At 38.4% G+C, this 13,620-nt stretch overlaps 2 protein-coding genes across 3 annotated transcripts in view; both read right to left on the minus strand.

Moving 5' to 3' along the window:
- The window catches only part of LOC117982633 (maltase A1-like), a 306,078-nt gene that overhangs the window by 202,185 nt on the left and 90,273 nt on the right, over positions 1–13,620 (minus strand). The gene's annotated exons all lie outside the window — the stretch shown is intronic.
- On the minus strand, positions 700–12,071 carry Calr (calreticulin). Of its 2 annotated transcripts, XR_011236770.1 has the most exons (8): positions 11,911–12,071; positions 11,690–11,794; positions 11,289–11,524; positions 7,769–7,966; positions 7,160–7,369; positions 4,607–4,954; positions 3,661–3,791; positions 700–3,596 (listed from the first exon to the last, which is right to left on the minus strand). XR_011236770.1 is itself a non-coding variant. In XM_034969019.2 (7 exons), the coding sequence occupies exons 1-7, from the start codon at positions 11,996–11,998 to the stop codon at positions 3,771–3,773; spliced, it is 1,206 nt and encodes a 401-aa protein (XP_034824910.1). In that variant the 5' UTR covers positions 11,999–12,071; the 3' UTR covers positions 700–3,770. The 2 variants fall into 2 exon arrangements, 1 of the variants encoding a protein (XP_034824910.1); XM_034969019.2 differs by having other exon boundaries at positions 700–3,791.

Raw genomic sequence — 13,620 nt, forward strand, 5'->3', positions numbered from 1 at the left:
GTTGACACATCGAGTTAAAATGCGCGTGAGGAGTCATTATTTACGGACTATGCCTATATTTTGCTGGCATAGTTCAGTCATAGACGCAGGCATGCATAAAAATGTCCAAGTTATACACATTTACTAAATATTGCTATTGCCCGCTAGATGGTGTCAGTAGACACTAAATACCTAAGGTCGTTTATCCGTATTTGGTACACAAGTATTTTTGTTACTTTAACATAATATTATAACATCGATATAACCAGCAGAAAAATTAATTAAAATCTGAATGCAAGTACATAAATTATGCAATTTCTGACCAGTACGTCGAGCGCTACGCCTGGAAGACGAAGCAACAACCCAGAAGCCCAGCGGAGCCGTTATGGAAGATCTTTTGACCAACTATATTAATTTTTTAACCAATTTATGAAATATTTAATTAATTATTGGTTACAGAGTATATTTTAATTCGGAATAAAAAAAATACATTTATCTTTAATTCCTGAGCTACTCGAAGTCATAACTGATTATAATTGTTATTCTTTTTGCAACTCATCATACAAAAGAAAATGTACCTATGTTTCATCAAAAGTTAAATTAGTTCACTTTACCTAACCCATCGTTTTCTGTTCAAATTTCATTCAAAATCCATTCAAAATAGTGTAAATTCCAGCTGATATCCAGTAGGTAGTTAGGTACCAAAATAAAAGCCGTAAATTTAGTTTATATTAATTTAATCAGACTCATTTCACAATGTAAACTGATAACACACTATTTAGCTCACAACATCGGCCAATATTACAACCAAGTCGGCCAAATCAGGCAACAGGGACGCACACATTGGCCAATTTGTAGATAAAATGGGCCAATATGGAGACCTAATAGACAATATGAACACCAAATTTTATATTAGCCATGTTAATTGACTAATATTCCCCTTTCCTCTCCAACTAAGCGTCAAGCTTGTGCTAGGACTAGGTACGACAATAGTGCAACGGGCGGGGTTTGAACCGTCGACCTTTCGGTTTTCAGTCCACTCCTCTACCCGTTGAGCTATTGAGGCTAAAATTAACCAGGAATTAGCCAATTTTTATTGAAAGTTTATTGGTTGATTGGCCACAGGGCCAGTTCAGCAAATATGAAGGCCAAATCGGCCAATATTGTGAGGCAAACACACCATTCATCGACACACAGTGCCGCATATAATATAAATAACAAATAAAACTGATCGCATCCTTATTTATATACAAAATCAGTACACCGTAGACGCACGGCCAAAGGCGCCCGGATTATTAAGAGTCCCCGTACATAAATAGTACAGTACTATTATAGACACTATGATAGTAAAAAAGATACTTGTAGTCGTCTGGTGTAGCCCATTTAACAGAACAGCAGGGTTAGGAAAATACTTTGACTTGTTGAAAAAAGTTTTTTCAAAGAACAAAGCACTGTTTAGAACAAAAACATGTTTTAAACACTGTTTGAAACATGTTTTTAAACAATGTCAACCAGTGGCGGATTATCCCTAAGACAACTAGGCTCGTGCCTAGGGGCGCGAGATTACGAAGGGGCGCGTGCGATCATGTAGAGTTGGGTTTCTATGCAAAATCTTGGATTGACCGCCTTTCTTCTTTAATATAGTAAAGTGTGAAGTCTTCACTCGTTCAGTTAGTATAATCACCAACTACCAGCATTGACATTGTCAACCCTGGTCGAAACTAATAAGTAACAAAAGCTTTCAGTATGAACTAGTTAAAACGAGTTTTAACTGACGGTTATTAGCCGTAACATAATTATACAAATCATTGATCATAGCACAGTACTACGTATGTATGGGGAGTGGAATATTTCGAATCACACGTGCTAAGACCTGTAACGACATACTAGAGAACTAAATGTCGCATCAGATCGATTGAGCGCAAACCTGCCGGCCTAGCATCAAAGTTTGATAGTCACAACGAGACGATCACAATCGTTTGTAGCTGTCACTATTTTATTCTATTACAAAGTGATGATTAAGGGCCGGTTGTTTCAAACCATTGGTCTTCGTAAGATACGTTCGTTAAAATTTAACAGACGTAGACGCACTTTAACATCTGTTAATTTAAGTGCGTTGCTTTATTGTACAAAAAACTGTTCGTCATTGTTATTTTGGTTGCGAAACTAACCCTAAAAATTAACTTACTTCTCCGTATCCTTTTTTTATTTCATTTTATGTATATTAAATTATATACATAGTTATTAATATTGCTACTTCGCATTTTAAACACTTTTTCTTTCTTACAAACTTTCTTTCATCTTCAAAAAAACTACCATTAAAAGCTTTGAATTAAATTGATTCCATTATAATTTGTAAATAAAATATTCCGTTTGTAAGAAGTATGTAGTTACGAAGTGATTTGACGATCACCAATGGCGCCAGCACTGGTTAACGTAAACGTAACTTTTTAACGAACGTTAGCGCTAATAGATGCTGAATCAACGCTTTTTCTTAACTTACGTTCGTTAGCGCCATATTTAAAGGTTACTTGTCCGTCAAAGTTTGTTGAAACAACCGGCCCTTAGACTAAGATAGACACGGGTTAACTTGGAAGGGGTATGGCAGTTTTATTAAACTCAAACCTTATCGGTTTCCATACGGTTTCGTACTGTAATACTAAATCTCCTGGCGACACTGCTTTGCCAGTAGGGTGGTGTAGACTTCCACCAGACCAGAGCAAAGACAATTTAGAATTTATAAATTCCAAAATTGTCCCCGCCGGGAATCGAACTTGGCACCTCCTACTTATAAGACCACAGCGCCAGAGAAGACTTTAAAAGAATAACACAAATTCAGCCAATTACAACAATTGCGATTATTGCAATGTATCAATCATAACTTCCGTGCTAGACCCCCTGTTCCCTGATTCTGAAATTTTTCATGTCCATTGCTTGTCAAATCGTGTGATTTGACAGCGGCGATTAACAATCGTCACCTGTCAAATTATTAATGGAGGTGACAGGTTGCGATAGTTGCTAACCACCGTACTCAGAGTCGCTAATCGTTACTTAAGATTGAGTTAAAACGAGACAGATTTATGTGAGAGATATAGCTCCGTCTCGTTTAACTCAATCTTAAGTAACGATTAAGCGACTCAGAGTACGGCGGTAAATGTCAAAAATCAGGGCCCAGCGAGGTGACCTGTAACTCAGTGATCATCATGAATGGTAACCACCGAGCTCATTTGACATTTATTTGTAATCCATTGAAGGTTTTCTATGAAAAATTATTTTATGAACACTCGGTGAAGCAGCAATATAGAACCAACCAATGTCAAATGAGTTTGACGGCTATCGTATAGTGTTGGCAGAGTGAACTAGAGTGAGGGAACTCTCGGTTTGATCCTGAATCGACGATATGTCAAATATAATATGGCTGCCTGCGTCAAATGTACGCGGCCGAAAGTGATGAACATCGGCCTTTAGAATAACATTTCATCTTCGTAGAGCATTGTCACTCATACCCATGACGTTTTGTCGGTCTCAACGACCGAGTCAGTGCTCTACAAATCTGCTGTCTCCTAATGATCGATGTTCATCACTTTTGGCCGCGTACTGGCCGGCGTAACTGGCAGGCGTCAAATGTACTAACATTTGACGCCTGCCAGTGACGTCGAAGCCTCGACGTTTTGTTGGCAGTTCCCTAACTGTCGAACTGTGGTGCTGGTCACCGAGTTAGCGAATCACCTTCTGGTTCGCGCGTGAGTACCCGTATAGTACTTATATTGTCTGTTATTGCACACTACACATTAGAGCTCGTCGTGTTCCTCCTGTAGACAACGAAAAAGTAACATTTAGTAAATAATCCATACTTAATATTATAAATGCGAAAGTGTGTCTGTCTGTCTGTCTGCTGGCCTTTCACGGCCCAACCGTTCAACCGACTTTGACGAAATTTGGTACAGAGATAGCTTGCATCCCGGGGAAGGACATAGGCTACTTTTGATCGCGGAAAATAAAAGAGATTTCATGGGATTTTTAAAAACCTAAATCCACGCGGACGAAGACGCGGGTATCATCTAGTCTTAAATATATAAAAGGAAAAGGTGACTGACTGACTGATCTATCAACGCACAACTCAAACTACTGTACGGATCGGGCTGAAATTTAGCATGCAGATAGCTATTATAATGTAGGCTTCCGCTAAGGACTTCTGAAAATTCTACCCCTAATGGGGTAAAATAGGGGTTTGAAATTTGTGTAAACCACGCGGACGAAGTCGCGGGAATAAGCTAGTATTTCTCTAAACTAAATTTAACGTAGCTACGTCTTTTTCTTTTTAATATTGCTAAAAAAAGGACTGAACATGAATTTTACATTTAAAGACTCTAAATTTTAAGGCACGCTACAAATTTAAACAATAGGCTCGCGACTGGCAGCTAAAGTCACGATGTTTGACAGCTCTAAATTAAATTTAAAAATGTCAAACTGTATCTGTCCTTTTCATGTTACATCAGTAAGAAGAGGATGCGAACACTCTATAATTTAGTTGTGCTCAGAATCAGTACGGGTGTGGATCTAGAAAATATAATGTTAACTACTACAATCTTAAGAATTCCATAGCCAAGTAAAAATTTCAACTCACCACAGGCCCAGCCTCCCCTTCAGGAATCGCCTCATCATCCAGATCCTCATCATCTTCATCATCCTCCGGTTTCTCCGCCTTCTCCTTTTCTCTCTCCGCCTCATCCTGTTCCGCCTTCATCTTCTTCTCTCCTTCTAAAGTCTTCTTTAATTCTTCTCCACGCGCTTTCGCCACTTCTAAGTCATCAGTGAATAGGAAATTGTCGAAGATGGTGCCGGATTTGACCTGCCACAGATCAAGGCCGACCGCGCAGATTTCCTTGCGTAGGTAGAGATTCTTGTCCTCAGTATATTCTGGGTTGTCGATTTCTGGGTGAACCCACGTGCCTTTGTAAGCTGGGTTGTCGATCTGAAAGAAAAAAATTGGATGATGATTTCATGGTTCTATCACAGATTACTAAATAGCGACTCTTGATACGACGCAATAAATTGCACCACAGTGCAACCTAAAATTTAGTAAACTCCTTGTTCAGTGATGTAAACTCTTCTCTTATATCTCTCTTATAAGAGACAGGGTTAAGCAACTACGCAACGAAGGGGCGCGACGCTGTGTAGTAAGCGACAGGTAAAGATAGCAATCGGGGAGGGAACGCCCCGCACACCCACACAGCCTTCCAGCTAACCCGGTATGGGCGCGCGGATGTCCCCCCGCCTCATTCCCCGATTGCCATCTCGACCTGTCACGTACTACCTATAGTATTTGATAAAAATCAGCATGAATTTAAACGGATTTTACTTTTGCTGAATTTTAAAGTTACCTAAAAACACCCCGAAAACATCATGACAAAAATGACAGTGCTGCATCGTCACTGCAGATAACTAGAATGGCAACGGCCGTGTATTTATTGACACATCACATTAGCACACTCGTTTGGTACTTCCACGACGAAAGTCACCACGTAACGGTAGGTAGGGCAATGAACTACGCAAGTGACGCGTTCATTATACTAAGGGACGTTTCACAATACATGCGGTGCGACGTCGCATCGTAAGGTTCTACGACAACGCACAAAGTATCGTGGAAATTGACGTGATTTTTTGCATGGGTATAGTTGAAGACCAGCTAGGTGATTCGTTAACTCAGTGTCTAACACTGAATGATAGCCACAGTGGTTGGTTGGTTCTACATTGCTGCTTCACTGGGTGATATTAAAATATTTTTTCGTAGAAAACCTTCAACGGATTACGGAGCTCGGTGCCTATCATTAAGTGTTACACACTGAGTTAGCGAATCACCCCGCTGGAGAGTGGCATAGGCTACTTTTATCCCAAAAAAATCAAAGATTTCTCACGGGATTTTTATAAACCAAAACCCACGCAGACATCAGCTAGTGTGCCATAAATATATTCGGTGGCGTGATGGATTAACTAGAGCACTGATGGTTACAACTTACAATCTCTTTCTACGATCACACGGTCGACTAGTCGCCCGGCAACTCTGTTGGCGGCGACTGTTAGGATCTCTTAATTTATATGGCAGTCGCCGCAACTCCGTGTGCATTGGCACTGCGACTTCCATATAAATTACAGATTCTAATGGCCTTCGACCGAGTTGCCGGGCGACTAGTCCTAGACCGTGCGTAATGGGTCTACGATGTCGGATGCAACGAAATTTTGGCGATGCGACGTCGCACTGCATGTAATGTGAAAAGGCCCTTTGATGTGTTAACTGCTTAGTGCTAACTATACATTCAAATGAGCTGTATTTTGTCGTCTATGACTCGCAGACACTTAAATGAGTCACAGAAAAATTATGTTTTAAAAACATTCATTAGATACGCGTTCTAGACATGCAAAATAACGTTATTTCTGTAATATTAGATGAAAATCGCACTTCAATAAATACAAAGGAAATGTATAATTTGCTGTAGCTTTCTGGGCACTACGCATGACCGACTTGTTGGAATTAAATTACTTTATATAATTTATTCTTTATGTATTGATTACTAGCTGATGCTCGCGACTTCGGATGGATTTAGATTTTTAAAAATTCCGTTGGAACTTATGATTTTCCGGGATAAAATTTAGCCTATGTCACTTTCCAGGTCTTTAACTATATCTATGCAAAAAATCACGATGATCCGTTGCAATGTGATTGAAGAACAAACAAACACACTTTCGCTTTTGTAATATGGGTAGTGATAAAAAAAAACTTATTTGTACCCAGTCATCTATTTTGGAAAGGTGGAAACCTCAAAAAAGTAGCCTGTTTTGGATGCCAGATGCCCTTGAAGTCAGGTTAGTTGATCATGGGTGGCTCCCACTTGCCGTCCATCTCATTATCCCAATCTCAGGAAAAATACCTGTTTAGGAATCTTTGGTCTGGTGGGAGGCTTCCGCCGTGGCTAGTTACCACCCTACCAGCAAAGCTGCGCCGCCAAGCGATTTAGCGTTCCGGTACGATGCCGTGTAGAAACCAAAGGGGCCTGTGTTTAGTAAAAACTGCCATACCCCTTGCATCTTAGACTGCATCGTCACTTACCATCAGGTGAGATTGCAGTCAAGGGCTAACTTGTATCTGAATAAAAAATAAAAAAACCTCAAGGAAAATTACCTGTTTAGGATGCCAGACACCCTTGAAGTCAGGGTTGTCGATCATGGGTGGCTCCCACTCGCCGTCCATCTCATCGTCCCAGTCTTCAGGCTTGGCAGCATCAGGGTCGGGGATGTGCTCAGGTTTGTCCCAGTCCTCGGGTTTGGTGTCGTCAGGATCGGGGATGGTCGGGCGGTCGTCCCAGTCCTCTGGCTTCTTGGCTTCTGGGTCCTGGAAAGTACAAAATCGTTTGTTTATTATTGTTAAGGTTTATTTACACCATGTCTACTCAGTAACTGCAAAGGGGAAGAAGAACCTCAGGCGCTGAAGGTGCTATTACAATGTAAGAAACTATACCTAATACAATGACCATTTGATGATTGGGATGCTGGACGCCAAACCGAAGCCAAACACGCTCTTAATTGAAACAAAAAAAATTGCGCTCGCTACGCTTGTGATGCGGTGGGAGTTTTCTTACTCAACCTCTAGTAACTGAGCTTTTAATATTATTTTCTCTCAGGTTTTGGCACCAAAACGCAAGTTAAACAAGAAGAACAACCTTACAGCCATCATGAGATTGCCACAGATATTGTTTTGAAAAAATTGTATCTTGTTGACATTTATACAAACCTTGATCTTCTTGGGCGGCAGGAAGTCCCAGTCGTCTTCAAGGTTTCCATCCTCAACCTTTTCGTTGTCAATGAGCACTTCATACTTGTTGTCGGGCTTCACCACCAGCGTGTACAGATGCGTGTACACGTCGTCCTTACAGCGGATCTCCTTCTTGATGAGGTGGTTCTTGCCCTTGTAGCTGAAGATTACGTGCACCTGGGGGTAAGCGGTTTGGATTGGTTTGACACAAACTAAACTAGACTAAAAATAGTAGTCCTACTCTATAAAACACGTCGTAAAAACGTGGAAATATCTATTTATAGACTTACCGCAGAGTCGCTTAATCGTTACTTAAGTTTAGTTAAAACGAGACAGAGCTATATCTCTCACATAAATCTGACTCGTTTTAACTCAATCTTAACTAACGATTAGCGACTCTGAGTACCGCGGTTAGAAACTTAGAAGGTGGATACATATACCTGAAAACTTTACAGCAAAAATAAATATGGAAAGTGAGTGATAAGTGGTACAGTTTTATTTTATTCCATTGTTTTATCAGTAAATTAGTACAATTCACGTGCTGGCGTCTGCGTCATTATAAAATGTAAAGCAGGCAATAAAAGTTAATGATTTTGTATATCAGTCAAATGCTTTTTAATTACTAATTATTATTTCAACAACATAATATTCAAACTTATATGCATATGATTGATAAGTTTAATCAAGCTACCACTTTCAATATAATAATAAATTAATGTATTAATTAAAGTTGTTGTTATTCAAGCATTGGAATGTAAAAGTAAATCGAGAATTTCATTAAGTATTCATATATTAATTGTTTTTCGATAATTATAAGTAGATGGTTGGTTTTTCAACAGATAATAGAACCATTAAAATAATAAATGGAAAATTCATAGTAATATTATAAACACGAAAGTCTTAGTCTCTGTCTGTCACCTTTTCATACCCCATCAGTTTAATCGATTTTAACGTAACTTGGTACAGAGTCAGCTTACGTCCTGGGGATAGACAAGCTAATTTTTGTCCCGGACAATAGGAAAAATCTAACAGACAAGACAGACGTGGACGATTCGGCCATCATTTATTTAGTACAGAGATAGCTTGCATCTTGTATACGGATTTAGGCTAATTTTATCCGGAAAAATCGAAGTTTTTTTGTAATCCATACTAATATTATAAATGCGAAAGTGTGTCTGTCTGCTAGCCTTTCACGCCCCATCCGTTTAACCGATTTTGACGAAATTTGGTACAGCGATAGCTTGCATCACGGGGAAGGACATATGCTACTTTTTATCCCGGAAAATTAAAGAGTTCTCACGGGATTTTTAAAAACCTAAATCTAGTTTCTAATAAACTTACATCCATGCGGACGAAGTCGCGGGCGGATAATATTTAAAGTACATAGGTGGTAGGTAGTTTTATTGTCACTTTCAAGTTTCATGTGATATTTTAATTATCTATTGAAATATCCATATCTATTCAATGATCGCCATTGTAGCGACTATAATAGCATGCGATCACGCTTTCCTCTATTTTTAAATATAACAGATAGAAATAACTATAGAAAGCAATATTATACTATGTTACTTTGTTTGATGCATGTATAGTACGCGACAGATGGAGATGGCAATAGGAGAGGGAACGCCTCGCACACCCGCACAGCCGCCGCGCTAACCCGCCGCGGGACGTGCGGGTGGACGGGGCGTCCCCCAGCCTCATACCCCGATTGCCATCTCAACCTGTCGCGGACTATAGTCTTCTGCACCAATTCCTAATATAAGGGAGCTGTTGTAAGTTGAAATATCCTTCAAAATGAGAGGTTTATATTTCAAGATATAAGATCTGTATATATAAAATACAAAGTTCTGACTGACTGACTAATCCAGTGGTCCTAGAGACATTAAAGCAGGCATAATTGGACTCTATCGCTATCTCCTTCACACGCCCGAGCCTAAATGACGGTGACGTCACGTCTTTTTTCGTGCATCCCTTTTCTGTCATTTGGAAAGTACCCCTATTATAAATTTTGGGTAACGTAACATTTCAATAAAAATAATAAATTAGACACATTAGGTAATTTAATACAAAATCTTAAATATGTACTTATAATATGTAAAGAAGGAAAAAGAAATAACCAAAAAAAAAATAGAAATTTCAGTTTTTTAGAGTTCCGTAGGTACCTCAAAAGGAAGCCTTATGGGATCTTATACTTTTTGATTTATCATGCAAAATGTCGAAAAAATACGACTGTAGTACGGAACCCTCGGTGTGCGAACCTGAATCGCACTTGGCCGGTTTTTTTTTATTCAATGTAAGTACAATGAGGTACCTACAAATGGGGTACTAATAGAATGAGGAAGTGACATAATATTGAAAAACCAGATGTTTTAATATGCATGACATTACTTACATAATTATATAGCTGATTAAATAATAAAATTAATTGGGATGCTTTAAAACATGTTTTTGGGTAGCTTATTTATGTAGGTGATTAATTTTTGATTTTATGTCAGACTAGACTAACATTATTTTATCTAGCTGCCCCGGCGAACTTCGTACCGCCTAGCAGTCGATTCTTTTTCAGGATTTTTTTTTAATTTTTCTCTCCGTAAGAACGATCCCCGTACTTCAAGGAATATTATGAAAAAAGACGAGATTTGCGATCAGCAACACATTTAGCGATTCATTTTTATATATATAGAGATGATTTAAGTAGGTATCATTATGACACAACACCCATGACACTGGTTAACCTAGTTTGGGGGGTCGATGGTAATTTTAAACAAAATTGCATTTTACTCTTTACTCTAAGATTTATTATTATTATATTTTGGTATCTCACTCTGAGAGGTGACCTGGCTCAGTAGTGGGCCGGTAATGAGTTAATCATGATTATATGATATTTTGATATCATCATGTTATTTAGAAATTGTGAATTAGGAAAATTGCTATGAACCAATGGTACAAGCACCCAGACATTTTAGATCTTCTAGAATTCCTAGATTATACAAATTAATATAACAAATGAACAGGCATATCACCTGATGTAAAGTGATTAGGTTTGTACCAGGGGTGGACTATTGACTGTGAAAACCGCAGAATAGAGGAGCCACCAACTTTATAGGGAAAGTAAAATTAATGATAATGCCCATGACTGCAAAGGTTTAAGTTTTTTTTTAAGTTTCATGCAAACTCTTCGAAATCGAGATAAAATGTAGCCTATATCCATTACTGGGATGCAAGCTATGTCTATACCAAGTAAATGATGCCCATGTTGATTTAGATTTTTTAAATCCTGTAGAAACACTTCGATTTTCAAGGGCAAAAAGAAGCCTGTCTGTCACACGGATACAAGCTATCTCTGAACCTAACTTCATGAAAATTAGTTAAACAGAAGGGTCGTGGATATCTAGCAGACAGACAGACATACTTTTGCATTTATAGTATCTATATGGATATTCTGCCTCTCTTCTTTAGATGTAGTTCTTTATTTTGAGAACCTTGAGGAGTAACTTACCTTTTTAGTACCAGGTCCGCAGATGTCCGGCCCAAACATGATCTCATATGGGCTCTCTCCGTGCATGTCCTTTTGATCCAACTTGCAGTCAAACACCTTAACATAACCACCTCCGCAGTCAATATCTTGTTCATGTTTAACTGTGAACTGGATTACTAGGTCTTTGCCCTCGTTCGAGAAGGGCTTAAATTTACGTGAGAGGGCGTAGAACCTCGCATCCTCTGAGGTCTGAAGACCTATAAAAAAATATCATCATCAGTATGAAGGTCATCAGAAGTATGAAGGGGATTTTGAAGAATTAATTCGTTTGTATGTATTTTACTGTTTTAAGATAAAAATTGCTAAAATACCGCGTTTTAAATCCTAGACAACGTGCTAATTAGAAAGGTGCTGTCACGTACCTTTATCTTCCTCTGGGTCATTGTAGAATTTGCCAGCAGTCAATTTGAACTTGCCGAACTCTTTACCGGGGTGCTCACTATAGATCCAACTGGATTCCCATGAATCTGTAATCGGAAAACCTTATTTAGAATGTTCCCAAAGCCGGCACGGTCCACGGCGTTAAAAATCGATATCAAATGCCAATGCCGGTTACAATGAGTAATAATATCACAAAACTCACCGTCAGGGAATTTTTCTTCAAAATACACATCACAATTTACTGAATATAGAGCCAGCAAGCTGACTAGAGTTAAAGCTAGCGATTTCATTATTGTAATTATTACACCACACCTTCACTTACAAAAGACTAGCCACGAATAAGTACAAAATTTGGCAAATCAACTATTATTTAATTTCACCGCGTTGTTTATCTATTTCGGTCGCACATAGGACGTCATCCCTTGTTAGAAAGAAACGAATATATTTACCCGTGGATATTATGAAATGAAAGACAGAAGTACAAATAGGGAAAGTAGTAACGAGTAAAGGAGATAACACATATCATTATGACGTTGCGTTACGCAGACAGATGGAAAACTCTCATTGGCCAACGTTAGCGAATAGAAATTGAACACACTCGTCGAAATTAACGACTAAGGTGGCGGGAAATTCAAAACAAACGAGTGAAAATCGCAAAAATAAAAATAAATGGTTTCTACGACCTGTTATAGTTTTAGATAAATTATAAGACAATGCAAAAGTTACTACTTATCTGTTTAATTGTTAACATGGTTACTTTATTACTTACTTTCATTTTACCAAAGTTCGACCATCCAGAAACTTTGGTTTTTATCGTCATCAACATAACCAATCGGTGTTACACATGACAGCAGAAAGAGATACAGTTATATAATAAACGTAGTTAGAATGAGATACAAAACAAAATGTACGTGGATGAGACCTTGAAGACGTACTTTTATAAATTTTATCTAAATAGAAAAATTATGTGGAAATTAAAACCTCGTAGGTACTGAAACCTAAATGGGTTTCAGTTTTATTTATTTTTATTATCATCTGATATAACCTTCTTTTTTTATTATAAAATGAAATCAACGCGCGACATATGTGTAGTAGGTAAATATTTGAATTAAGGTTTTCAGCGTAGGTAAATCCTAGATTTCATAAAATGTAAATACCAAGATAAAGGCGATAAATCATACTGTAAAAAGATACATTCAGTAGGTATAGGTACTTAATTTAAAAGATTATTTTTAACTAGTTGATACCCGCGACTTCGTCTGCGTGGTCAAAAATCTCGTGGGAACTCATTGATTTTCCGGGATACCTAAATCCTCAGAATACAGATTCTGTATTCTGAGCCTAAATCATAAAACGTAGCCTATGTCACTCTAAATGTCTTCAACTATAACCATGTAAAAATCACGTCAATCCGTTGCAGCGTGATTGAAGGACAAACCAACAAACAAACTCACCTTTGCATTTATAATATGGGTAGCGATTCGTCTTTTACTAGGTTTTATATAGCCGCGATCATAGATAACAGATTTTTCTACTCCGTGGTCGTGATAGTCTAGTGATTAAGACGTGATTAAGACGTCAGCCTCTCATACAGCAGGTCGGGGGTTCGATGCCGGGCACGCACCTGTAACTTTTCGGTGTTGTGTGCGTTTAAGCAATATGTAGGAACATTATATCATTTGCTTCAACGGTATTCAAACGTCATGAGACCTTCCCTGATAGTTCTCCATGTTCCCAACGGTATGTGAACTCTGCCAATCCGGTCTTGGTCAGCGTGGCAGACTATGACCTAACTAAACCCTTCTTATATATCTTCTAATTATTATCCATACTAATATTATAAACGAGAAAGTGTGTCTGTCTGTCTGCTAGCTTTTCACGGCTCAACCGTTCAACCGATTTTGACGAAATT

Source organism: Maniola hyperantus, chromosome 5 (assembly GCF_902806685.2).
Source record: "Maniola hyperantus chromosome 5, iAphHyp1.2, whole genome shotgun sequence".
In the NCBI taxonomy this organism is placed as follows: domain Eukaryota; kingdom Metazoa; phylum Arthropoda; class Insecta; order Lepidoptera; family Nymphalidae; genus Maniola; species Maniola hyperantus.

What these genes read in the sequence shown, in the direction of transcription:
- Calr (XM_034969019.2), bottom strand. Translation starts at nt 11,998, where the DNA reads ATGAAATCGCTAGCTTTAACTCTAGTCAGCTTGCTGGCTCTATATTCA. An exon ending in GCGGACCTGGTACTAAAAAG is followed by an intron (nt 7,967 to 11,288) that starts GTAAGTTACTCC and finishes GCTTACCCCCAG; the next exon opens with GTGCACGTAATCTTCAGCTA. An exon ending in TGCCGCCCAAGAAGATCAAG is followed by an intron (nt 7,370 to 7,768) that starts GTTTGTATAAAT and finishes TGTACTTTCCAG; the next exon opens with GACCCAGAAGCCAAGAAGCC.